Source organism: Caretta caretta, chromosome 1 (assembly GCF_965140235.1).
Source record: "Caretta caretta isolate rCarCar2 chromosome 1, rCarCar1.hap1, whole genome shotgun sequence".
Lineage (NCBI taxonomy): Eukaryota > Metazoa > Chordata > Testudines > Cheloniidae > Caretta > Caretta caretta.
The window spans coordinates 210187265-210213153 of record NC_134206.1 but is presented as its reverse complement, the minus strand read 5'-3'; the positions used below and the strand labels follow the sequence as shown (position 1 = coordinate 210213153).

The 25889-nt window shown below is 42.0% G+C and overlaps 1 protein-coding gene across 2 annotated transcripts in view; it reads left to right on the top strand.

Moving 5' to 3' along the window:
* MAN1A2 (mannosidase alpha class 1A member 2) overlaps window positions 1–25889 on the top strand; it is a 312951-nt gene that overhangs the window by 66587 nt on the left and 220475 nt on the right. For both annotated transcript variants that reach the window (XM_048819895.2, XM_048819886.2), the window contains exons 2-3: window positions 2671–2926; window positions 25696–25792. In XM_048819895.2, coding sequence (XP_048675852.1) covers window positions 2671–2926; window positions 25696–25792 — 353 coding nt within the window. The remainder of the gene's footprint in view (window positions 1–2670; window positions 2927–25695; window positions 25793–25889) is intronic.

Sequence of the window (25889 nt, the reverse complement as noted above, 5' to 3'; positions counted from 1 at the left end):
TTACCCTAGATATTGTTTCAGGCAGTTTACAATGTTTCTGTGGTTCAGAGTTCCAGTTATATTCCTTTCCAGACTGGACCCCTGTCTCACTCTGGACTCCCCCCCTTGCCTTCCCGTTTGCAGTCTTTCTTCTTGGTCAGACAGGCCATGGAGAGGAAGAGTCTTGTTTGCCTTCCTCCCCACCCTTAAATAAGATTTACATAAGGGTGGGAATCCTTTGTTTCCCAAACTTGACCTCCCTCCCCTTACAGTGGAAAGTTACAAGAAGTCCCAGGTAATGTTTTAGTATCAGGTGACAAGACCACCTGACCCTGTAGTATCACAGGGTCCAGGAGTCAGTGGCAGTATGGAGTGTCCGCAGGAAGACCAAGTTTTTCACAGTCCATTGTCCTCACTGGTGGGCCATCCGCCCTGTCTGGCTTTTCCATTGTTGTACCTGAAGTGTTAGCAGTGGGCATCATCCAAAGTAGCATACTGTAGTTAAAATACAGATACATAGTCAGTATTCCTAACTTCAGATACAGAAATGATACAAGAGTACTTTTGTCATCTTAGAGACTAACAAATTGATTTAGTCTCTAAGGTGCCACAAGTACTCCTGTTCTTTTTGCGGATACAGACTAACACGGCTGCTACTCTGAAACCTGAGAAATGATACAGGCATACAAATTGGATAATCACATTCAGTAAATCATAGCCTTTCCAATGATATCTCACATGAGCCATCTTGCATAAAGTATATCTCAGTTATGTCATATTCTTATCATAAGCGTATTTTCATAAAGAAAGTAGAATGACACATCACAGGTATCTGTTTCTGCTGTTTATAAAAATATTCTACTTTGATTGATACTGAGAAGAAGATAAAGTTGTGATGGAATAAAGCCACTGTGGCTGGTCGATGGGTCAGAACAGCACATCCAACAAGATACCTTGGTGTTAGTGGCAGGAGGGGAGTTGAAAAGAGGGCGGGGAGAACGAAGTAGGGAGGTCCTGTCAGCTCTTGTTGGTTTTCTTTTTGAAAAAGTCAGATTCTGTGTAAGTAAGGATGTGGGGGCTGGCGAATGGAGGGTTTAAGAAGGTATCTAATAGATGACTGAAGTGTGGTGGTTCATCAGGGTGGAGAAGTAAAATTGCTTAGCAATAAAAGTGGTAGAACTGAGCAGGGCTTTGGAGCTGTGCTCCAGCTCCGCTCCAGCTGCAGGCAAAAACCTGCAGCTCCACTGCTCCGGAGCTGCTCCAGCTCCAGGCTCCGCTCCAAAGCCCTGGAATTAAGGGAGGAGAGAAGAAATTTGTAGGTGCAGAAGTCAGCATGGTCCTGCGACTTGCACCAGACCTGTGGGAGAGCGGGAATGAAGACAGTGGATGTTGGCGGTGATCCAGAACTGGGGGTTGGCATGATGACCTTGCAGTGTGTGGACTAATGCACCATGTAGACAAACCCTGTATTCACTCCCCTACCTGGTTCCTCAATACACCAAACAGTAGCATCATGGGGAACTGAGAGGTGATGAGCAGGACTGTGAGAGAGTATTGGGGAAGCAACACTGAGTGGAGGAAGCATGAAGAAAAATGGGGCTTGAACTCGGGGGACTGAAGTGGCAGACATGGCGAGAAGAGGATCTACATGCTGATAATAGTTGCAATGTCCCATTTTGTGTGTGTTTGGAGGATGCGAGTAAGGTAATGGGAAGAAGGTGAAATTAAGATTGTTAGATGGCAAAGGTTGGGTGAAGATTAAGCTAATGATATCCTGGATTTTTATGGTTTTGTTACTAGTGTATGCACTTAAGCAACCTTAACTAGTATATAATTTTGGGGGCGGTGGAGGGGTGGGACTATTCATAAGGCTAAGCAGCTGATTTGTTGGACAGTGGCAGCAGACTTTAATACCAGAGGGCACAGCTTTTTTAAACTTTAAAATTTTAAATCACTTTATAGTTGGATGAAAACTAATCCTGGAAGGCCCAAAATGAGTGGTCCAGATGCAGCTTTGCTGCATCCAGAGACTGCAGTTCTCAGCATGCTATGATCCACCTTGATTTTAGCGACGAGCCATTCAAATCAGGATGGGACTTGCTGTGCTGGGACCTGTAGTTTTTGCAGGCCATGTCTCCTGAATGACTTGGGTTACTGCAGTATGCTATGTTACACATAAAACAGGTTGTTGATGCAACCCTTTATTGAGCAAAAGGTAGGGAAGAGCCCTCTTGGTATTTTTTTAATTAGTCATTGCTAAGCATAATTTTGTGTGTTCTGTATAGGGGGAGAGATGCATTTATGAAACCATGTGTCAGCCCTGTAGATGAAATTCAGAACATGGGGTCTTTTTATTTCTAAACTGTTGAATAAAAGGGCAAGGGAAAATACTGAGACATGATTTACAATAACCAGTCACTGTCTCAGAAAGATGAGCGCTCTCATGGTTTGTGAACAAATAAGGTTCTAAAGCGAAACTGAGTTTTACTGCTGGAGCTGTGGCAAAGTACAGTATGGAATCAGTTTGAGAACTGGGACTAAATTCTAAATTGACATACTTCTGTGAAACTCTAAGTCAAAATTGGCTACAATAAACCAGTGCAGAATATGGCTTCTTCTGCTTAATGGGGGGTTGTCACAATTGTTGTTTCCTTTATGAAGCCAGCCTCTGACGAGCATTTGTTTCTTTAGAGAAGAAGAGGAACGTCTGAGAAATAAGATCCGAGCAGACCATGAAAAAGCTCTAGAGGAGGCAAAAGAGAAGCTGAAGAAATCTCGAGATGAGATTCGAGCAGAGATTCAGACAGAAAAGAACAAAGTAGCCCAAGAGATGAAAAAGAAAGACAGCAAGCCACTGCCACCTGTACCAGTACCAAACCTCATAGGGATAAACAGTGAAGACCCAGCAGATAAGGACATCCTAGAGAAGAGGGACAAAATTAAAGAGGTAACAGGCAGTGTGTGATCATGGTTGTTGCAGGCTGTCATGGGAATTGTTTTATTTAGATTTTCAGCCATTGCTGTTATGAATATTTTATAAAATCACATTTAAAAATTAAGTATGATTATAAATCTTTCCTTTTTAAAAAAGTATTTAAAAAACAAAACATTTTAGTAACAAACACACAAGAGCTATTCATCTGTGTTGAGGAAGAATTGAATTCTGGTTTGCAGTCAGAAATAACACAAGAGTATGGATGTCTTGTGGCACATTTCCAACATTGTGCATTCAGTTGTTTTTCAGTTTTCTGACTCCCTGAAGCAATAGGTTCCTACAACATTTGATACCAAAGAAATAGGCTGGATGCATGTGTGGTTATATATGCTTTCAAATATGGAACATGTGATTCACACTTACTATGTTCCTTATTGGTTCCAGTGGTCCATGTAGTCCAGTGTCCTGACTCTAACAGTAGCCAAAACCAGCTGCTTCAGAGGAAAGTGTAAAAAGCTCCATGGTGGACATTTATGGAATTGATTGTCCATAAGAGAAACTTGTTCCTAGTGGTTCCCAAACTGTGGGTCACGACTCCCAGGGGGATCACAAAAAGGGTGCCACGGGGGGTGGATGGGTTGTGGGTCTCCATCTATGGAGGGGCAGATAGGCCAAACCTGAGTGGCGCTGTGACCATATATGCCAGGTCATAACACCTAGAGTAGGGAGCTGGGTCCAGCATGACAGGGTGCAGGAGCCAACACTTCCTGAGGTGAGTGTGGAGTGGGTTCCCTGTCACTCCCTCCCCCCATCCTGCTGCATGTAGGAGCTGCGGCTGCCTAGAGTGAGTGCAAGGCCTCCTCCCTCGCAGTCTCCCCTGCCTCCCCAGCAGCCTGAGGGTGGCATTAATAGAGGTGAGCCCAAAGGGGTTGTTACCTGGAAGCATTTGGGAACCACTGAAGTAGTGGTTAGTTCCTTCTCTGAAGTACTAAGGTTTAGTCATGTAACTATGAGAATCTCATCTTTCTTTTTTTATAAAAATGTTTGCATCTCTTCTTGGCATAGAGAAAAGCTTAAAAACATGATTTACCAGGAAGCAAATAAAAAGAACTCAAAAGTCTTTATTCTTCATTGAGTGGTTGTGTATCTTGCAGTCATGGTATCGTGCACCCCCTAATACAAGAGGTAGAAACTTTTTTCTTGTTAGCAGTCAAGTTGGTCCACACATGCTCACAGAATGCCCCCTCCCCTGCCTGCCTGAGGGCATAAAGGGCTTTCAGTTCCTTCAGCTGCACCTTAGGCTAGAGATGGAACACTAAAGGTCCCTTATCTTTGTTTTAACATTGGGTTCAATCTGTTGTAAGTAGTGGGTTTTTTTTTTTAGTCAGTTAGCTTTAGATTAGTTCCCTTGTTAGTATTTTAAGATACTTAGATATTTACTTAGATATTGGTGCTGGATAATAGACAGCTATGCCATCTAAATCTCCCAGTTTTAAAATGTGCCCCTTGTTTAACATTGCTATGCTGGCCAGAGACACTCATCAAAAGTGAGGGGGATATTTCTAGTAAATGTGTTATCTGCTGTTCTTTTGCCAATTGGTCTCAGAAGAACATGGAGATTAAATTTAGGGTGTAACTCCTGGACAGATTTATGAGACCTGACTCAGATTCTGGTCAGTCGGATCAGTCTGTCTCCAGTGTTCCCTCTACAAATAGTGCTGCTGGAACAGTTAAAAGATCTTTGGCTGAAAAGGGAAACAAATTTTGTTCTCCTGGCCCTTCAAAGAAAAAGAAGATGAGATCACCTCAAGACATAGAAAAGTGCCCTATGAAGTCCTATAGGATACCAATAAGAGCTTTGTACATTACAGAGAGAGACTTCTGATCATTCTGAGGATTCAGTAAACCTCTGAAGGTTACGGTACTGTCTACTGTACATGCTCTATCAGTATGCAAGGATTCGGTAGCAAGTACACAAGCACTAGAATCATAGAATCATAGAATATCAGGGTTGGAAGGGACCTCAGGAGGTCATCTAGTCCAACCCCCTGCTCAAAGCAGGACCAATCCCCAACTAAATCATCCCAGCCAGGGCTTTCTCAAGCCTGACCTTAAAAACTTCTACGGAAGGAGATTCCACCGCCTCCCTAGGTAACGCATTCCAGTACTTCACCATCCTCCTAGTGAAAAAGTTTTTCCTAATATCCAACCTAAACCTCCCCCACTGCAACTTGAGACCATTACTCCTTGTTCTGTCATCTGCTACCACTGAGAACAGTCTAGAGCCATCTTCTTTGGAACCCCCTTTCAGGTAGTTGAAAGCAACTATTGAATCCCCTCTCATTCTTCTCTTCTGCAGACTAAATAATCCCAGTTCCCTCAGCCTCTCCTCATAAATCATGTGTTCCAGTCCCCTAATCATTTTTGTTGCCCTCCGCTGGATGCTTTCCACTTTTTTCACACCCTTCTTGTAGTGTGGGGCCCAAAACTGGACACAGTACTCCAGATGAGGCCTCACCAATGTCCAATAGAGGGGAACGATCACATCCCTTGATCTGCTGGCAATACCACTACTTATACAGCCCCAAATGCCATTGGCCTTCTTGGCAACAAGGGCACGCTGTTGACTCATATCCAGCTTCTCGTCCACTGTAACCCCTAGGTCCTTTTCTGCAGAACTGCTGCCGAGCCATTCGGTCCCTAGTCTGTAGCGGTGCATGGGATTCTTGCTTCCTAAGTGCAGGACTCTACACTTGTCCTTGTTGAACCTCATCAGATTTCTTTTGGCCCAATCCTCCAATTTGTCTAGGTCCCTCTGTATCCTATCCTTACCCTCCAGCATATCTACCTCTCCTCTCCGTTTAGTGTCATCTGCAAACTTGCTGAGGGTGCAGTCTACGCCATCCTCCAGATCATTAATGAAGATATTGAACAAAACTGGCCCCAGGACCAACCCTTGGGGCACTCCGCTTGATACCAGCTGCCAACTAGACGTGGAGCCATTGATCACTACCCGTTGAGCCCGACGATCTCGCCAGCTTTCTGTCCAGCTTATAGTCCATTCATTCAGCCCATACCTCTTTAACTTGCTAGCAAGAATACTGTGGGCGACCATGTCAAAAGCTTTGCTAAAGTCAAGGAATAACACGTTCACTGCTTCCCCTTCATCCACAGAGCCAGTTATCTCGTTATAGAAAGCAATTAGATTAGTCAGGCATGACTTGCCCTTAGTGAATCCATGCAGACTGTTCCTGATCACTTTCCTCTCCTCTAAGTGCTTCAGAATTGATTCCTTGAGGACCTGCTTCATGATTTTTCCGGGGACTGAGGTGAGACTGACTGGCCTGTAGTTCCCAGGATCCTCCTCCTTCCCTTTTTTAAAGATGGGCATTACATTAGCCTTTTTCCAGTCGTCTGGGACCTCCCCCGATTGCCATGAGTTTTCAAAGATAATGGCCAATGCCTCTGCAATCACATCCGCAACTCCTTTAGCACTCTCAGATGCAGCACATCCGGCCCCATGGATCTGTGCTCGTCCAGCTTTTCTAAATAGTCCCGAAGCACTTCTTTCTCCACAGAGGGCTGGTCACCTCCTCCCCATGCTGTGCTGCCCAGTGCAGCAGTCTCGGAGCTGACCTTCTTTGTGAAGACAGAGACAAAAAAAGTATTGAGTACATTAGCTTTTTCCACATCCTCTGTCACTAGGTTGCCTCCCTCATTCAGTAGGGGGCCCACACTTTCCTTGACTTTCTTCTTGTTGCTAACATACCTGAAGAAACCCTTCTTGTTACTCTTAACATTCCTTGCTAGCTGCAACTGCAAGTGTGATTTGGCCTTCCTGATTTCACTCCTGCATGCCTGAGCAATATTTTTATATTCCTCCCATGTCATTTGTTCAAACTTCCACTTCTTGTAAGCTTCCTTTTTGTGTTTAAGATCAGCAAGGATTTCACTGTTAAGCCAAGCTGGTCGCCTGTCATATTTACTATTCTGTCTACACATCGGGATGGTTTGTTCCTGTAACCTCAATAAGGATGCTTTAAAATACAGCCAGCTCTCCTGGACTCCATTCCCCCTCATGTTATTCTCCCAGGGGATCCTGCCCATCAGTTCCCTGAGGTTGTCAAAGTCTGCTTTTCTGAAGTCCAGGGTCCGTATTCTGCTGCTCTCCTTTCTACCCTGTGTCAGGATCCTGAACTCAACCATCTCATGGTCACTGCCTCCCAGGTTCCCATCCACTTTTGTTTCCCCTACTAATTCTTCCCGGTTTGTGAGCAGCAGGTCAAAAAGAGCTCTGCCCCTAGTTGGTTCCTCCAGCACTTGCACCAGGAAGATGTCCCCTACACTTTCCAAAAACTTCCTGGATTTTCTGTGCACAGCTGTATTGCTCTCCCAGCAGATATCAGGTAATTGAAGTCTCTCATGAGAACCAGGGCGTGCGATCTAGTAACTACTGTGAGTTGCTGGAAGAAAGCCTTGTCCACCTCATCCCCTTGATCCGGTGGTCTATAGCAGACTCCCACCACGACATCACCCTTGTTGCTCACACTTCTAAACTTAATCCAGAGACTCTCAGGTTTTTCTGCAGTTTCATACCGGAGCTCTGAGCAGTCATACTGCTCTTTTACATACAATGCAACTCCCCCACCTTTTCTGCCCTGCCTGTCTTTCCTGAACAGTTTATATCCATCCATGACAGTACTCCAGTCATGTGAATTAGCCCACCAAGTCTCTGTTATTCCAATCACATCATAATTCCTTGACTTTGCCAGGACTTCCAGTTCTCCCTGCTTGTTTCCCAGGCTTCTTGCATTTGTATATAGGCACTTGAGATAACTCGCTGATTGTCTCTCTTTCTCAGTATGAGGCAGGAGCCCTCCCCTCTCACGCTCTCCTGCTCATGCTTCCTCCCGGTATCCCACGTCCTCACTTACCTCAGGGCTTTGGTCTCCTTCCCCTGGTGAACCTAATTTAAAGCCCTCCTCACTAGGTTAGCCAGCCTGCTTGCGAAGATGCTCTTCCTTCTCTTCTTTAGGTAGAGCCCGTCTCTGTCTAGCACTCCTCCTTCTTGGAACACCATCCCATGGTCAAAGAATCCAAAGCCTTCTCTCCGATACCACCTGCGTAGCCATTCGTTGACTTCCACGATTTGATGGTCTCTACCCAGCCCTTTTCCTTCTACAGGGAGGATGGATGAGAACACCACTTGAGCCTCCAACTCCTTTATCCTTCTTCCCAGAGCCACATAGTCTGCAGTGATCCGCTCAAGGTCATTCTTGGCAGTATCATTGGTGCCCACAGGGAGAAGCAGGAAGGGGTAGTGGTCTGAGGGCTTGATGAGTCTCGGCAGTCTCTCCGTCACATCGTGAATCCTAGCTCCTGGCAAGCAGCAGACTTCTCGGTTTTCCCGGTTGGGGCGGCAGATAGATGACTCAGTCCTCCTGAGGAGGGAGTCCCTGACCACCGCCACCCGCCTCCTTCTCTTGGGAGCGGTGGTCGTGGAACCCCCATCCTTAGGACAGTGCATCTCATGCCTTCCAATCGGCGGAGTCTCCTTTTGTTCCCTTCCCTCAGACGTATCATCTAGTCCACTTTCTGCATTAGTACCTGTGGAGAGAACATGAAAACGGTTGGTTACCTGTATCTGCATTGTTGGTACATGGACACTCCCCTTTTTTCTTCTGGAGGTCATGTTATCTAAGGCCAAGGATACAGCCTTCTTGACTTCTTTCTTATTGGTACCACATACACTGGTATCAATAGATTCTACAGCTACAGCATCAGTGCTGATTATTTCAGCTGCCTCATTTATGGTACCATGAGATTTAGTGGTATCTGCTCATTCAGAATCACTTCTTCTGGTTCATGGTGACAATCCATTATCAGTATCTTGTAGGGGTGAATCATCAGTACTGCCTATTAAACTTCTGATCTGGTATTCACTTAATGAAGATTCCTTAAAGAGCTCCTCATCCTTATTTGGAAGAATCCACATTAACTTCATCAGCTACTGAGGCCAGTTTGGAGGGATTTCCTTTATTTCTTACTTGTGTATCTCTCACTGGATGTTTGTCCTAAAACCAGATCTCAGAAGTCTTCTTGTAAAGGATTATGTACCTTCCCATGCTTCTTGGTTTCCTCCTCCTTGGGCTACCATGTGGTTACTCTTGTGGGTAATAGATGTGGCCAAACTGATACCCTTTGGCTCCCCATCAGGGCTATAGAGACCCATCTTCATCTCATTCAAGACAAAGGTAGCCAGCACCTGAGTAATCAGAAATTGGTCATCCTGATGAGAAACCTCATACATCTCCTATCGACATCAGCAGGTTTCCTCTGAGGAAGAATGGTCAGTCAAAGCAGCCTCCTGTAATTTGTCTCCTGCTTATGAAGGGTTAATAGCAACTTCCTTCTCACCAACATATGGTTATAGATCTTTGCAAGATCTTTTAAAAAGGATTGCAGCAGCCCTGGAAATATCAATTGAAATGGTGTGACCCAAGAGCCCCTTAATGCCAACTGGCAAGGGAGTTACAGGAATGGCCTGATTCTGGTATGTCTATTCTGGTTCACCAAAGAATGTTGAATGTTATTTAAGGTCTTAAATGAAAGCTAGGGTCACACTAGTCTTTAATATTGTTGTGATACATTGTGATACAGATACATTGTAAGGAGTTACGTATATATACTGAAAATATGTTCTAAAGTCTGTATCAAGGCAGAATTGACCAAAGCTTTCTGTCTGACAAAAAGATGTGTACCAATCTAGCTGGTTATTGAAATGTAAATTTAAGTATTGTCTCATTCACAATGGGTCTTCCATCACCTATCTAAGCTGAATGCAGATGAAGGATTGTAAAAATGTCAGAAAGTACCTAACAGGTAGCAAACACAATTGGGGAAGAGAACCTTATCTTGAGATACACTTCAAAGGTTTGCTGGAGTCTACTTGGGGAACAAAGATGACAACTTGTTATCCTGCACCTAGGAAGTAAATGGGCAGTGTGTTTACATTCATGAAAACAGGATCACAACCAGCTTTGGGTGAAGAGGCTGCAAAAGACTTTGGATGAGATAAACTTCTTTAGGCAGAACATTAGCTTGTTAAGTTTAGTTTCTAGACACATATTATGATATTGTTTTATATGTAACCTTTTTGTTTCCATTAGCCTTACTCACTATCTCTTGAATCTTTGGTAAAATTTATTGTTGTTTTCACTATAAATATATCTCAGTACTCTAGTATTAAACAAGGTGCTGATCCTGAGTTGAATCATACAAATGGGTGTGTACCCTGCTCCCTTGAGGACAGCAGTCCTGGTATTTCTGTGAGTGATCAGTGTTTGGACACTACATGGGAATGCTTCAAAGAGACTTGGGAACTGGGGTGCACTTATTGTTAATCTACAAAGCAAAATAAGGTCTGGAATAACCCAGAGGGAGTGACTGACAGGCTGGTGGTGTCAGGGAGCAGTTAACCTAGTTAAGTATAAGCAAGTCTCCCTCATGCTGGAGGCAATAGGGTAACAAGGTGAAACACAGCCCTAGGCACTCCGAAAACTGTCACAAATGGTTTCTGATAAATCTCATAAAAGTTTAGATATTCTACATTGTTCTGCTCCTGACAGAATAGCCATGCTCATAAATGATGGCTTATTGGAACCAGCTCAAAGTTTATGGCCTACTCCAGCGATGATTGCAGCTACCTCAAAGAAAGCTGATAGGAAATATCAAGTTCCCACTAAAGACTTTGAGATGTTTTATACCCTTTGTCACCCAATTCTTTGGCGGTCACCACTGCTCAAGAATGCACAATGCAGTGACTTTACAAAATAACTTTCAAGGACAAGAAGCCTAAATGTCTTGATCTTCTGGGTAGAGTTATTCCTCAGCTACACTCTGCAAGAGGATTTTTACCAGTCACGTTCTTCTATCTGAAAAAGAAAGGAGGGCTGGAGGGCTGAGAAGGGGAGCAGAGGGGAAAGCAGGCACACACGCGCATGTGTGTATATATAGTATATATGTAATGGTGGGTCCCAAAAAAAGACAATGCACTTGGTGGATCAACTTAGTAAAAAGTTTGGGAACCACTGATCTATATGGATTCCAAGACCCATCCCCATTATTGAAAGTCCTTGTAAGATTTTGGCGGGTTAAGGAACTGAGAGGCACTTGGTTTGCCTTGCCCCTTTATGCCCTTGAGCGGGGGTTATTCCTTGAACATATAAGGGCCAACTGGGGACTGCTAGCAAGAAAAAAACTTCCAATCTCTGTTGCTAGGGGGTGTACAATACTATGACTAGAATACATATGGACAACAAATCTCAAAGAACATAAGTTACCCCTCTTTTAAAAAAAATCTCTTGATTTTGGGTTGCCTGACCAATTTGTTTTTTATGCTTGAGGTTGGCATCACAAAATTTGTTCAACCAAAGAAAATATATTTACTGTTGTTTCCAAATACTCAGAATTTAGCCTACTATAAGACAGCAGTTTGGGCTCAAAGGAGAATGGATTTACATTATTAATAAATCCATTTTAGCTTGTTGAACTTACATGACTGTTTCTCATTTTAAAAAGCTTCCTACTTTGAACTCTTGTTTGTTCCTGCAGTTCTTCCAGTGTATTGTTGTCTTTATTAAAAAAATACTCACACTTGAGTTCACTCCAGGCATTGGGTAGACTATGGTAATTATTACACAGCCTTCCGTAAGAAGGTGTGCAATAGCAGTTTCTCAACAGAGACTGAGAAACGAGAGTTTGGGGAGAATTATGTAGCTGCCTACACTGCTTTTCACCCTCTGCCTCCCAAGCTTCTGAGCTGAAGAAGTGTTCCATGCCCCTCTGCTGTTGGTGAATCTTTTTAGGGAAAGTGAACAGGAGGGAAAATCCCTGTAAATTTAGGGGAATACTCAACTATAAAGCTACAGACCACCGCAAAGAAGTAATTCAAAGAGTTAATCCCTTTAAACTCTTTAATCTGAAACTAATGTACCACAATCATATGCAGATACAAACACTACCATCTTCCCTCCTCTCCCACATTGACAATTAATTTGAAGTCAGTCTTTGCAAGGGAAGTGTTTAATGTATTAAAACACAAAGTGTAAACTAGGTTTTGCATGCAACAAGTTCTAGACCTCTTTTGGGCATTAAACTAACTTCAGCAAACTTTCCAACACTCCCACATTAAATTTGTTTGTTTAAAAACTGGAATCCAGTATTTGTACTGTACATAATTTTCTGCTGAGACCCAAGTGAGATTACTTTGAGCTTTCTGCACCCTATTGTTTAGACTAGATGAACAAAAGATGATAACAAATTTTGAAGTGTGACAAAGCACTAATTTTTCTAAGTCCTAGAAATCATCAACAAGTATGTTGGATTTATTGATTTTTAAGTTATATTATTTGAATTATGGTAGCACCTAGATGCCAGAGCCCCATTCTGCTAGCCCTGTAAAAATATGTAACAGAGACTGTCCCTGTCCCAAAGAACCTACAACCTAAGTATAAGAATATAGACAACAGTTGGATGCAACCTTAATTCAACCTCCTTGTGCACATGAACTGTTATAAAGCCTTTAATTACATGATCACATAACATTTTTCCCACAGGGTGCCTACCTCCTTCTGTGCAGACTACAGATGGTGCACACTGAATGGGTAGCTATTCAATGTTTCTTTTTTATCCTCATCATTCATTTTATGGCCACATGTCTTATTTACTGCACACTATCCAAAACCTGCACTGAATAGAATCATAGAATATAAGGGTTGGAAGGGACCCCAGAAGGTCATCTAGTCCAACCCCCTGCTCAAAGCAGGACCAATTCCCAGTTAAATCATCCCAGCCAGGGCTTTGTCAAGCCTGACCTTAAAAACCTCTAAGGAAGGAGATTCTACCACCTCCCTAGGTAACGCATTCCAGTGTTTCACCACCCTCATAGTGAAAAAGTTTTTCCTAATATCCAATCTAAACCTCCCCCACTGTAACTTGAGACCATTACTCCTCGTTCTGTCATCTGATACCATTGAGAACAGTCTAGAGCCATCCTCTTTGGAACCCCCTTTCAGGTAGTTGAAAACAGCTATCAAATCCCCCCTCATTCTTCTCTTCTGCAGGCTAAACAATCCCAGCTCCCTCAGCCTCTCCTCATAACTCATATGTTCCAGACCCCTAATCATTTTTGTTGCCCTTCGCTGGACTCTCTCCAATTTATCCACATCCTTCTTGAAGTGTGGGGCCCAAAACTGGACACAGTACTCCAGATGAGGCCTCACCAATGTCGAATAGAGGGGAACGATCACGTCCCTCGATCTGCTCGCTATGCCCCTAATCTGCTCGCTATGCCCCTACAGAATTACCAGTTTATTCTTGGGCTTTTCTGTGACACATCACTGTAGAATCTGAATGTTTTACAAATATTAATGAATTTATCTTTGCAAAACCCCTCTGAGGTCAGATGTGGTATTATCCCTACTTTACAGATGGGGAACTGAGGCACAGATAGGCTGCTTTTTATAGTTTTTACTCTGGACATTCTCTTCCCTCTGCTGATTGGCTGTTTCCTCTCACATTGAACCCCTGCCTCAGTCTTTTTGCATGAGTCTCAGTACCCGTGCCCTCCTCCTCCCCGTCTTCCTCTCCCTTCTCCCTTTTTCTTACCCTCTTCCTTTAATTTCAACCTTTGCTTTGCTTGTCTCTCTTCAGATAACCCCTATCCCAGAAAAATCCTTCAAAAAGAATAAAAACAAACAAAACACACACACACACAAATCATGGCACCAACTTGACATTTGCAAACCACCACTTAGTTCTCTCTGCTTGTATGTTTCCTTTCCCCTTACCCTTTGTATCTCCTCTATTTAGATTGTAAGCTTCTGGCACGGTGACTATCTACTACTCTGTGTTCTTACCGTGGCTATCTCAGTGGGGTCCCAATCTCAGCTGGGTTCCATAAACATGACAATAATAATCTTAATAGAATAAGGTCCATTTTTTAAAATCTTCCCTAATTTTGGGTACCCAACTTGGGACTCCTAGGACTTGATTTTTTTTTTTTAGAGTACTTAGCATTTTATAGCTCTTTATACATTCAAAGCATAGTTCCTATTCACTTCACTTGCAACTCTGAGTGTTCAGCACGTCAGATCCCAGGTGTCTCAAAGTGAGGTCACAGAAAATGAGGAAAACACACCAAACTTTTCCTAAGTCACCACTAATTGTAAGTGACTTGCCCAGCATCATGTAGGAGCCTTGTGACAGAGGCAAGGAAATAATCCAGTTCTCCAGGAAAACTTCAACTCTTTGATCTCATGGTTAAATTTTTCTCTTACTGCAGTCCCCTACCTCATTCACTACACACTCTCTAGCAAATGAGTTCCTGCAGACAAGTCTCCTTCACTACAGAATAGTGATTCCTTGCCTAAGTACCATCTTTCTCTTGTTCCTAATGTATTTATATAACCTCTTCTAATTGCCTTTTATGTACCTTGCTAGGTGTAATTCATTTTGAGCCTTAGCCTTTCTGATTTTGTCCCTACATGCTTGTGCTATTCTTTGGTATTCATCCTTAGCAATTTGTCCGTGCTTCCGCTTTCTGTAGGATTCCTTTTGATTTTCAGTTCATTAAAGAGGTCCTGATGCAGCCACATTGGCCTTTTACTATTCTTTCTGTTTTTCCTTTGCACTGGGATAGCTTGCTGTTATACCTTTAATATTGTCTAATGGCCAACTTTTCTGTACTCCTTTTTGCCTTAGATTTTCTTCCCATGGGACCTCACCTACCAGGTCTCTGGGTTTGTTGTCTGCTTTTTTGAAGTCCATTGTCCTTATTCTGCTGCTCTCACTCCTTCCCTTCCATAGACTCAAGAAGTCTATCATTTCATGATTCACTTTCATCCAAGTTGCCTTCCGCCTTGAGATTCACAAGCAATTCCTCCCTCTTAGTCAGAATCAAGCATAAAATGAACATTCCCCCTAATTATGTCTTTTACCTTCTGAAACAAAAAGTTGTTCCAACAAATTTTAAGAACTTATTGGACATTTTTATGTTTTGCTGTATTATTATTCCAGTAGATGTCTGGATAGTTAGTCCCCCATTACTACCTGGTCTTGTGTTCTGGATATTTCTGTTATTTGTTCTAGAAATGTCTGACCTACCTCCTCCTTATTTGGTGGTCTGTGGTAGACCTCTGAAATGACATTGCCCCTGTTTCCCCCCATCCCTTTTATCTTCACCCAGAGACTTTCTTCCCGAGCAAGGTGTACTTTCTATACCAATAATCCAGTCATGAGATTTATCCCATGATGTTTCTGTGATATCAATTAAGTCATAATTTAGCTTGTGTACTAAGACTTCCAGTACTTCCTGTAAAAGCGGCAAAGAGTCCTGTGGCACCTTATAGACTAACAGACTCTTTGCTGCTTTTACAGATCCAGACTAACACGGCTACCCCTCTGATACAGTACTTCCTGTTTATTCTCCATAGTACCTTGCATTTGTGTATACACATCTAAGAAGTTGAGCACATTCATCCACTGTTTTCCTTGTTGCTTATTTGTATAGTTATCTGTGGGCTTTTGTCATCCACCCACTTTGAAACTAGTTAAAAGTCTGTCTTGCTGTGTTGGTGAGTCGGTATCCCAATGTGCTCTTCCCCTTCTTTAGGTGGACCCCATTTCTGCCCAGGAGTCCTTCATGGAACAGCATCCCATGGTCAAGGAAGCCAAAGCCCTCCTGTCAACTCCATATGTGCAGTCATGTATTCAACTCGAGGATGAGTCTGTCTCTGCTTGGGCCCTTATCCTTTGCCAGCAGGGTGGACAAGAATGTCACCTGCGTCCCCCTGACTTTTTCATCCTTGCTCTCAGCAATGATGAACATCACAGAGGATATTGAAAAATTGGAGATGGTGCAGAGAAGAGGCACAAAAATTAGTTGTGAGCTAGAGAAAAAACCTTGATGCAAGACACTTGCGAAATTAGGCAAAGGTTTCTAACCAGCAGAGGTGTGAAGTTCTGGAACAGCCTTCCAAGGGGAGCAGGTGGGGCAAAAAACCTAACTGGCTTCAAGACTGAGCTTGAGAAGTTTATGGAGGGGATGGTGTGATGAGATTGCCTATAATGGCATGTGGCCCATTGGTGACTGCCAGTAGCAAAAATCCCCAACTGCTGGAGACAGGACACTCGATGGGGAGGGGTCTGAGTTACTACAGAGAATTCTTTCCCAGGTATCTGCCCACATGCTCAGTCTGCTAGACTGAAGTGACCTATATTATCAAAATTGTGTTCCCCATGTAGCACTTCAGTGTTGCTCATCTTTGTTTTAAATTTTAGGACACTGGCTTTTATAAAGAAACAACCCTATATTATTACTAGTGTTTTGCTAGTATTTTATGTTACTCTGTATATATTGTGTAACTTGCTTCTCTGGTCTTTGTCCTCTTTTAAAATGATGTTGAGCTCACAGTGCAGTAATTTTCCTTTTTCTCTGTTTTTAAATGTAAAAAAGAATAAAGCCATATATGTACAGAGACAGCACAGGAGAAGGAATCATTTTAAATTTGCACACTTTCAAAAGATTCTTGATTCTCCAGACACAAGTATGGGATAGCCAACATGCTAAACATGGCCACAAGCTACATGTAGCCTCCTAGAGTTCAGTGAGGCCTGTTTACTGTAGAGATGAAGTCAGCAGAGATTAGGTGTCCAGTATACAAAGCAGATTGTTGTTGTTTTTTTAAATCAAGATACAGCATTGTATGTGATAAACTTTAATTTTTATGGGTATATATAATTTTCAAGTGTGAAAGTTAAAAGTATGATTAGCATCTTGTGGAGTACATGGAAATTAGGGGTGGCTCTGTGCAATATTTGGGTCCCCGCTCTCTGTAGGAATGAGCTCACTAAGGGAGGCTATGTGGGCTAATATACACCTGACAGTTTAAAACGTAACTTTCATAGTAGATAAATTTCCTCACTTAGCAAACAAAATACTAACTTTATATTTGGCAATCTGTCATCCACAACTATGGGAAACTTTTAACCTTGAGTGATCATTTGGATTTCTGTTCGTACAGAAAAAGGAAAAAAAGACTTGTTTTTCCACAGTATGGGAAATAAGTTGCTAGACAGTTTGCTTTGATTGGTAACTGAGAGAACCTGCATCTGAAGAGGATTGTGAGTCTGTCTATCTGAGAGCATTTTTTAAATGAGATGACTTATTCAAGTTGTTAGTAATTGTAATTATAGAAAGCTCAAGCCCTCTTAGGTAGTCTGGAGATTGAGCACTTGCACTTGTAACATATTACTAAACCCATCAATGTCAGTGGCTCAAATTTTAACACACGGAAGGTGATGAAAAGAAATAACTTATTTCTGAACAGTACAACTGAAAGTTAAGGGGAGACTTGATCACAGTTCATAAGTATCTACATGGTGAACAAAATGGGTTCTTCAGTCTAGCAGGGAAAGTTATAAAAAGATCCAGTGGCTGGACGTTGAAGCTAGACAAGTTAATATTGGAAATAAGACACAGATTTTTAACAGTAATTATCCATTAAAACAACTTATTTAATGATATAGTGGATTGTCCATCATGGCACTTTTTCAATCAAGACTGGATATTGTTCTAAAAGGCATGCTCTAGTTCAAACAGGAATTAATTCAGGGAAGTCCTATGACTTTGTGTTATACAGATTAGGTGATCACAAGGATCCCTTCTGATCTGAGGCTCTATTAAGCATTTACAATGTGTAAAACTCACTGCATGTGATTTATACAAAACAAAATGGTTATGTACTTTACACACCATCTTTGGAAGCCAGGTTTTCCTGGGGAAGTCCCCCCCCCCCCCAACCTCCCTGCAAATCAACCTACAAACAAAATAACCCAAAGAAAGTTTTCATCCCCAAAATAGAAGAGAGCCAGAGATTCTACGAAGTCCTCTAGGGACTTTGCTGTTGCTGTATGTTTTATGTGGAGGATACTCAGCTACCAAGGCAAGGGCTGCCAACATAAAACCCTAAAATAGATGGAGATGGATAGATTTTTATAGTTTAATGCAGTTGAGAACTAAGGTACTGTGTAAATTTACCAGTTGAGACCATTATTGGAGAGCAATGGTGTATTTTTTAAGATAGTAGAAATGCCACAAAGTGTCAGGCTTATTTGCATAACTTTTGCTAAACTCTCTTCTGTATCTCCCATAGCAACCCCTTAGAATATATGCATAATGTTCATTAAGCAAATTTTTTATGCCAGAGGGTGTAATAGACTTCATTTCTGATTATATTGCATTTCAAAGTTATTAGTGTAAATGTTAATGATGTTGGGAGGGAGGGATAGCTCAGTGGTTTGAGCATTGGCCTGCTTAAACCCAGGGTTGTGACTTTAATCCTTGAGGGGGCCATTGGGGATTGGTCCTGCTTTGAGCAGGGGGTTGGACTAGAATGACCTCCTGAGGTCCCATCCAACCCTGATATTCTATGATTCTAAGGTGACTTACCTGCAGCAGACTAACAAATTTTAAGGTGTTTCCATTAAGACAAGGGATATCTGCTCTGTTGGTAAATTTGTATCTCAAGCCAGTGGTGCCAGAACAGGGCGCCATGGCCCTCCCACTTTTCACCATGGCGAACTCTGCCATCTTCCCCTCCGTGTCCCCACCCCTGGGCTCCCCACCCAGGGCAGATGGAGGTAGAGGGTCCACGTCAGCTCCCCACAGCTGCCTGTGCAGCTCTTACCTAGACCCAGCTCCGGTTGGGGGGCAGGGCCTTGGAGCTGCAGCCTGGCCACGGTAAGAGTTGCGTGGGTGGCTGTGGGGAGCCGCGGCGGACCCTCCACCCGCCTGCGTTGTGGGGAGCCTGAGCACCCATGACCCTGCCCCCCAGGTCCCCCACCCAGGGTAGGTGGAGGGTACATGCCACAGCTCTCCACAGCTGCCTGTGCGGCTCTTACCATGGCTGGGCTGCAGTTCCGAGGCCCTGCCCCCTGACTGGAGCTGAGTCTAGGTAAGAGCTGCGCAGGCAGCTGTGGGGAGTCTGGGTCCCTCCGCCTGCACTGGGGGAGGGCCCAGAGGGTGGGGACATGGGAAGGGGGCTGCTTTCAGCCCCTCGGCCCCGCTCCCCCTTCCGACTTGGCCTGGGGTGGGGCCTGGGGGGAAGAGGGGGGCCTAGGGGGAAAAGGGCAGGGCAGGGTCTCAGGCGGAGGAGGGGGTAGGGGCAGGGCCTCGGGGGGAAGAGGAGGGGCAGGGGCGAGGCCTGGGGAGGGCTGGGGGCCCCCCTACTTTTTGGAATGCTCTGCTGTCCCTATCTCAAGCTGCAGGAGTTAAGGTGTTTTTAAAACACTTGTTTATTGTTACAACATTACATAAAACCATAAGAACGGCCATACTAGCCAGTATCCTGTCTTCCAATAGTGGCCAATGCCAGGTGCTTCAGAAGGAATAAACAGAACAGATAATCAGCGAGTGATTCACTCCCCATTGCCCATTCTCAGCTTCTGGCAATAGAGCCTAGGGACACTTCAGAGCGTGGTTTTGCATCCCTACCCATCCTGGGTAATAACCATTGATGCACCTATCCTCCATGAACTTATCTAGTTCTTTTTTTAATCCCTTATAGTCCTGACCTTCACAACATCCTCTGACAAAGAGTTCCACAGGTTGACTGTGAATTCATGGGCGCCAGGTTTGCATAATTTTTGGTGGTGCCCAGAATGGGTCCAAGCAGAGCGGTCCCGTCCATAAGACGGCCCGGGGCAACTGCCCTGGTCCCTGTGCTTTGGAGGGCCCCGTGCTTCAGGGGAATGCGGGGTCCAGGGCGGCGTGGGGGACCTGGCACCAGCAGCAGCGAGTGACCTGGCCCCAGCCCAGCCCGCTTATCCCTGCCCCGCTGGTTGCCCTGGTCTGTCCTATGGACGGGACAGCTCTGAAAATATAAGCCCAAAGATTGGTGGAGCCTGGCCCTCATTCCTGAATATTGGTGGAGCACGGGCACCACGGGCCCATATAACTTGCTGCCTATGTGTGCGTTGTGTGAAGAAATCCTTCCTGTTGTTTGTTTTAAATTTGCTGCCTCTTAATTTCATTTGGTGACCCCTAGTTCTTGTGTTTTGAGAAGGAGTAAATCACACGTCCTTATCTACTTTCTCCACACCAGTCATGATAGAGCTCTATCATATCCCCCTGTAGTCATTTCTTTTTTAAGCTGAAAAGTCCTAGTCTTATTAATCTCTCCACATACGGAAGCTGTTCCATACCTGTAATCATTTTTGTTGGCCTTCTCTGTACCTTTTCTATTTCCAATATATCTTTTTTGAGATAGGGCGACCACATCTGCACGCAGTATTCAAGATGTGGGAGTACCATGGATTTATCTAGAGGCAATATGATATTTTCTGTCTTATTATATATCCTTTTTCTAATGATTCCCAACATTCCGTTAGCTTTTTGACTGCCACTGCACATTGAAGTGGATGTTTTCAGAGAACTATCTGTGTTAAGAATGGTCTGGGTTTGCACAGACTTGCAAACAACAGTCAATAGTTAACCTTTTATTAAACATGAATAAAAAATGTTGTATGCACTGTTGTAGCTGTGTTGGTTCCACAATATTAGAGAGACAAGGTGGGTTAGGTACTATATTTTATTGGATCAACTTCTGTTGGTGAGAGAGACAAGCTTTCAAGCTTACACAGGTCTCTTCTTCAAGCTCTGTGTAAGCTTGAAAGCTTGTGTGTCTTCAACAGAAGTTGGTCCAATAAAAGATATTACCTCACCCTTGTCTCATGAAGTTTTTAAAAAAGTTAAAGCATTTGGTGAAACTTGTACTATTTCCCTTATCTCTTTTAGCTGTATAAAGTCTTTAAAAAGAAATTTCCTCACCTCTCCGTATTTTAGGTGGTATTAAAGGTGATTTTAAATGTCCTTGTCAGAGGAAAAAAAGATTAGTTATTGTTTTGGTAGCAGATTTTGAGTGGCAGTGGTTTGTGTCATTTTGTTTCCTTAAAAAAACAACAACAAATGATTGACATACAGGTAGAGAGAAAAGAATAGCAAAGATAAAAAGAGAAAGCTTCTGTCTCTTACTTGCAGCTTGTTTGCTAGGAATATTATATACACAGAGCATGATTTTATTAGCAATCCTGAGGCCTTGCAAAACTTTATCAGAATCAGGCTTGTGATAAAAGTGGGAATTTTTTGTAATATTTTATTAACAGTATGGGTCTCAGCTGACCCATTTGAGTTGGTGTTGTTATCCCCTGGATGCAGAACAATTAAAATGCTTCTCCTGGAACAGAGAGAAGGAGCTGAGGTGTTTGGGTCACAACAGCTGTCTGGTGTGGTATGAATGTGCCATAAGGAGTTGGCTGGAATCAACGGTTAATGGAAGACTATAGAGACAACAGAAATCTCAATGATGGAAGATTAACTTTTAAAGTAAGTTACTTCCACCCACCTCTCTGCCAGAAAGCAGAGCAAAAAAGACTAGCTGAAGAACAATGGATTGAATGTGTCAGGGCACTCAGACACACAGCTGTCATTTGGGACTCAGAGTCAAAGGAACAGAGAGAGTGAGCCAAGATGGATTCTGCTGAAGGAGGGCTTGGTAGAGTCCTGGCTTCTGCCAGTAACAACTCTTTGATAACCTAAGTACTTCCTGATGCTCTATTCCAGTTGACTATTAAAACTGAACCTGGTTTGAAAAGCCTGCCTGATGTTGCTGCAAGTGCTTACTGATATGTATTGGTGTCTGAAGGGTGTAAAAAGTCACAAATCTAGCTCAGGCAGACTTGCCTTTCGGAGCTAATGTTGAGAAACAGGTGGTGCTGGAGCCCAAAGGGCCAGTCTGAGAGGCACTGTGGCTATGTTGGCCTATGCTTGTGGAAAAGTCTGACCCCGTGAGGTTGTGGTATGCTAAAAGGGATACTCCCAGGAGAATGTTTAACGGCTCAGGCATAGCCCAGAGCCTGGTTTATTGGATTAAGATAGAGCATTGTATCCTAAGAGTAGAATTGACATATGCTGTACCTTCATATTAAAGATGTGAGCAGCCATGAGCTGCACTTTGACTGCTGCTGTGTTATAACGTATATATATTTCCTAATTTTTCCCTTGCTGCTCACCCTAGATAAATTCCAGCCCAGAAGTCATAACCATTCTTTTTGTACCACTCTGTTCACTCATTATACTTAAAATGGAGATTGCTGTCTCATCTGATTTTTTAGAAACTGCCTTGATTTTTTGTTCGTCCCTTTCTTGTATCTATCACTAAGACACTTTCACATAGGAAAGTAGGAAAACAATTTCATTTTATTCCTCTTTGTTATGTCTCTTCAGACTCTCTCCTCTTTTAGAAATCTTTCATATCCAGAAATGGAACCACAGCAAGATATTGATTGAACAAAACTTACCTCTTCTGGGAACAGTGTCTCTCTTGCATACTGTGTAAAGGCTTTACTTATTCCCTATTTCATGTTCAGAGGGAGACTTTAAGCTCTTTGGAAAGACGTATCTGTTTTTTAAAACCTTTGCTTGCTTTTGGGGATGAGCAGTAATATACTCTATAAATCCACCTTTGGGAAGAAGTTATGTAATTACTGTATGATAGAAATAGGATGTTAAAGTAGTACAGAACCTTTTGAACAATGGACAGTGAATGGTTCCATACCACTTTAGAGGAGGATGAGTGTTTTGAATTATGGAGACTTTCATTTCACATTAGTGATGTATTCTGTGCAGGTAATTTTAGACTAGCTGCAATACTGGGACTCGATCCAAAAACCACTGAAATAAATTTAGAGACTTGCATTGTCTTCACTGGGCTTTAGATCATGGTCCCATTTAGTGTGAGAAACTTTTCTGATCACTTGTTCATGAGAACTTAAGATTTCAAAATTGTTGGTCTGACCAAAAAAAGGTTGTCCTAGTTCTTGGAGCTATGGTCTCAATCTCTCAAATAAATTAAAATAAAATATTGTTGCTGTTGTGATTGTCTAAAGGCATTTTGTTGTATTCTGTTTGTTCTCCTATGTCCTGTTGTTCCAGTGTTTCTCTTTTTTTAATTTTTTTTATTTTGGCAAATTTTGACTTTCATGTAGTTCTGTTTAGTTGTCCTTGCTTTAATATAAATTGTATCAGGCACAACCTGGAGTTTGCTAATCTGATCTTCGAAAGATTCTCTGTATATTTAAAGGTATAAGTCTATTTTCAAAGATATTTTTAAGATTTGTACTATTTAAATCCCACAGAATAGTAGCAACTTCAAGCTGTTGTTGATGACTTTCAGAAAAATGAGCTATTTCAGAGGGTTCTGCCCTTTACTCTGGGTTGCTGGTCAGATCAAAGTACAGGGCAGATAAAAATCATGTTTTGTTTTGTTTTTTAATGAAGAATCATTTTAAAACATTTAAAACAGTTTTTTATTTACCATGTTTCTAGCTCTTTACTTTCCTCTAATTTTATAGTCTTAAATTGCTAAAGTCCATACTGTGTACTTTTTAAAATTAGTTTTCTAATTGTTAGTCAAATTTCAGTTTTCATATAGACATTTTTTCCACTAATAATTTTCACATTTAAAATGCTCATCCATTCTGAAAAATGCAAGTCCAGGTGTTAATTAGCATCCTTACTGTAAGAATTACACAAACTCAGGAACAAAATTGATAAGCAAATAGTCTATGCTCTCTTTGCAACCAACGTCACCTCCCAATATACTGAATTCCTACTTTAAAAATCCCACTTTCGGTGCGTAAGTATAGGTTTAGGAGCCAAATTTTAGGCCCCTGATTTTAAACATTTGTGCCGGTGTATAAAAAGTTCACAATCGTTTTGTTAATATATAATGAAATAACTTTTCATTGTTAATACTGAAGCAATTTAGTTTTGAAGTCGCAAAGATTTTATGACACTAAGACATGTTTTAAATTAAAAAACAATTTTAGCCCCTGATGCTGCAAACATTTATGCACATGCTTAATTTTAAGAACACTGGTTTCTATGTGAGTGAAGTTATGTACCAGTTTAAGTTTTTGCAGGATCAGGACCTTAATTTTCAACATTGAGTTTTTTGTCTACATCAGCTTTGTAAAATTCAAAGATTATACCCTATTAAAAAAAACCCAGGATGTATAATTTTGCCAAAGTCCCAATCTGAGTTAAATCAGATGAATTATTTAAATCATTCCATTCTTCCAAAACAATGTAGCCAATGCTAAAAAGCTACCATTAGGTTGAATCTATTTGGAATATATTGCAGAAATTGAGTTGGAGCCAATATAGGCAGAGTTAAAGGCATTCTTAAAGAGAAGAAACAGCCAAATGTCTGTTAAATAATTCCTGAGTTACTTAGACACTTCAGAAATTCCCAACCCACGTGAAAACAAAGCTCACTCTTTGTTAAATGGTAGAGCAAGTAATATTTAAAGAAGGAATTACAAACCCACAGAGCGAGGGGGACACAGTAAGAAGGATATGTGTTCCATCTTAAGTAGATAAAACCAATTTTATGCATGAGTGTAAAAAACTGAGTTCATTTGTATGTTGCTTGTTGGTGCTTTTAAAAGGGGGTTGTTAGAGAAATTTACACATTCACTCACTCTTTGTGTTTCCTTATCTTTAAAAAGGGATAGTGTTACTTACCAACTTTACATAAATGTTATGAGCCGTAGCTCACGAAAGCTCATGCTCAAATAAATTGGTTAGTCTCTAAGGTGCCACAAGTACTCCTTTTCTTTTTATAAATGTTATGATTACTAATTGGCTGTTGTGTATTTATGTCAGTTGGAATGTGTAAAGTTCTGTATAAATGCTAAGTATTATTTTTATTATTAGGTCATGAATCTGCTGTTTGTTTTGCACAGTTCACCTACTGTACAGCATTGTGTGTCTATTAATGCTCTACAAATCATTACCAGAATGTCTAACACAAATTGTGAACTGTAATGAAATGGCGGGCCTTCTGGAGCTCTCCTCTCTTCACCTTTGATGTATTATTCATCTGTTTTTTAAATATATGTATCATGGAATCATGGAGCTAAAGATGGATAAATCCAACAGGATTAGATCCTCTAATCCCCTTCCCATGGGTCAATGCAGGGTTGTCCCCTACAGAATATTTTCTAGCATTGTTTCTCAAGTGTTTTCCTACTGGGAAGCCAACTTTAGGAATTTGTGGCAACCTCCCCTCATTTTGCATGGCAAACTGGTGTGCTATAGGCAAGGTATGACCTGCCTTGCCACATAGTAACTTGCTCTGTTGGCAAGCCCTAAATAATTCCTCCTTGCTCTCCTGGAAGTGTACACCCTTCAGATATTTGTAGATTGTTGTCATATTATTGCTTAGGCAAATTAGTCAGATTTAGGCCAAGATTTTTAAAAATGTGCATTGTGCTTAGGCTCCTGAGTCCATATATAGGCACTGAAATCAGCGGCCTGAATTTCAGAAAGTCTGAGCCCCTAATACCTCCACTGAAATTAAATTGACTTAAGTTACTATTTGTGCTCTCAGTTTTTTGTCCTTTGACACTGCTGTAGCATGTACAATGCATCACTCCTCTTTACTGGAGTATTTTAGATACTCTTGAGATTTTTTGGATCAAAGGCTGTTCGTACTATATAGTCTGCCTATCGTTAACTGATAGAAATAGAGTCAGAATAACCATCAATATGCTGTGGTGAGCTTCAGGCACAGAAATGTTCAGATAAGGAACTAGCTTGTAAAACTGCATCATATGAGTAATCCATATTAACTGAATCTAATATTTCCCTTCCTCAGATGATGAAACATGCATGGGAAAATTACAGACAATATGGATGGGGGCATAATGAACTCAAACCCATTGCCAGGAAAGGACATTCCACCAACATATTTGGTAGGTTATACTTTCTGTTACTTTAGTGGTTCTGTCCTCTCCTTCCTTCCCAGAACGCTTTTTTAGAAATTCCTTATGAACTTTCTTAGTATAGTAC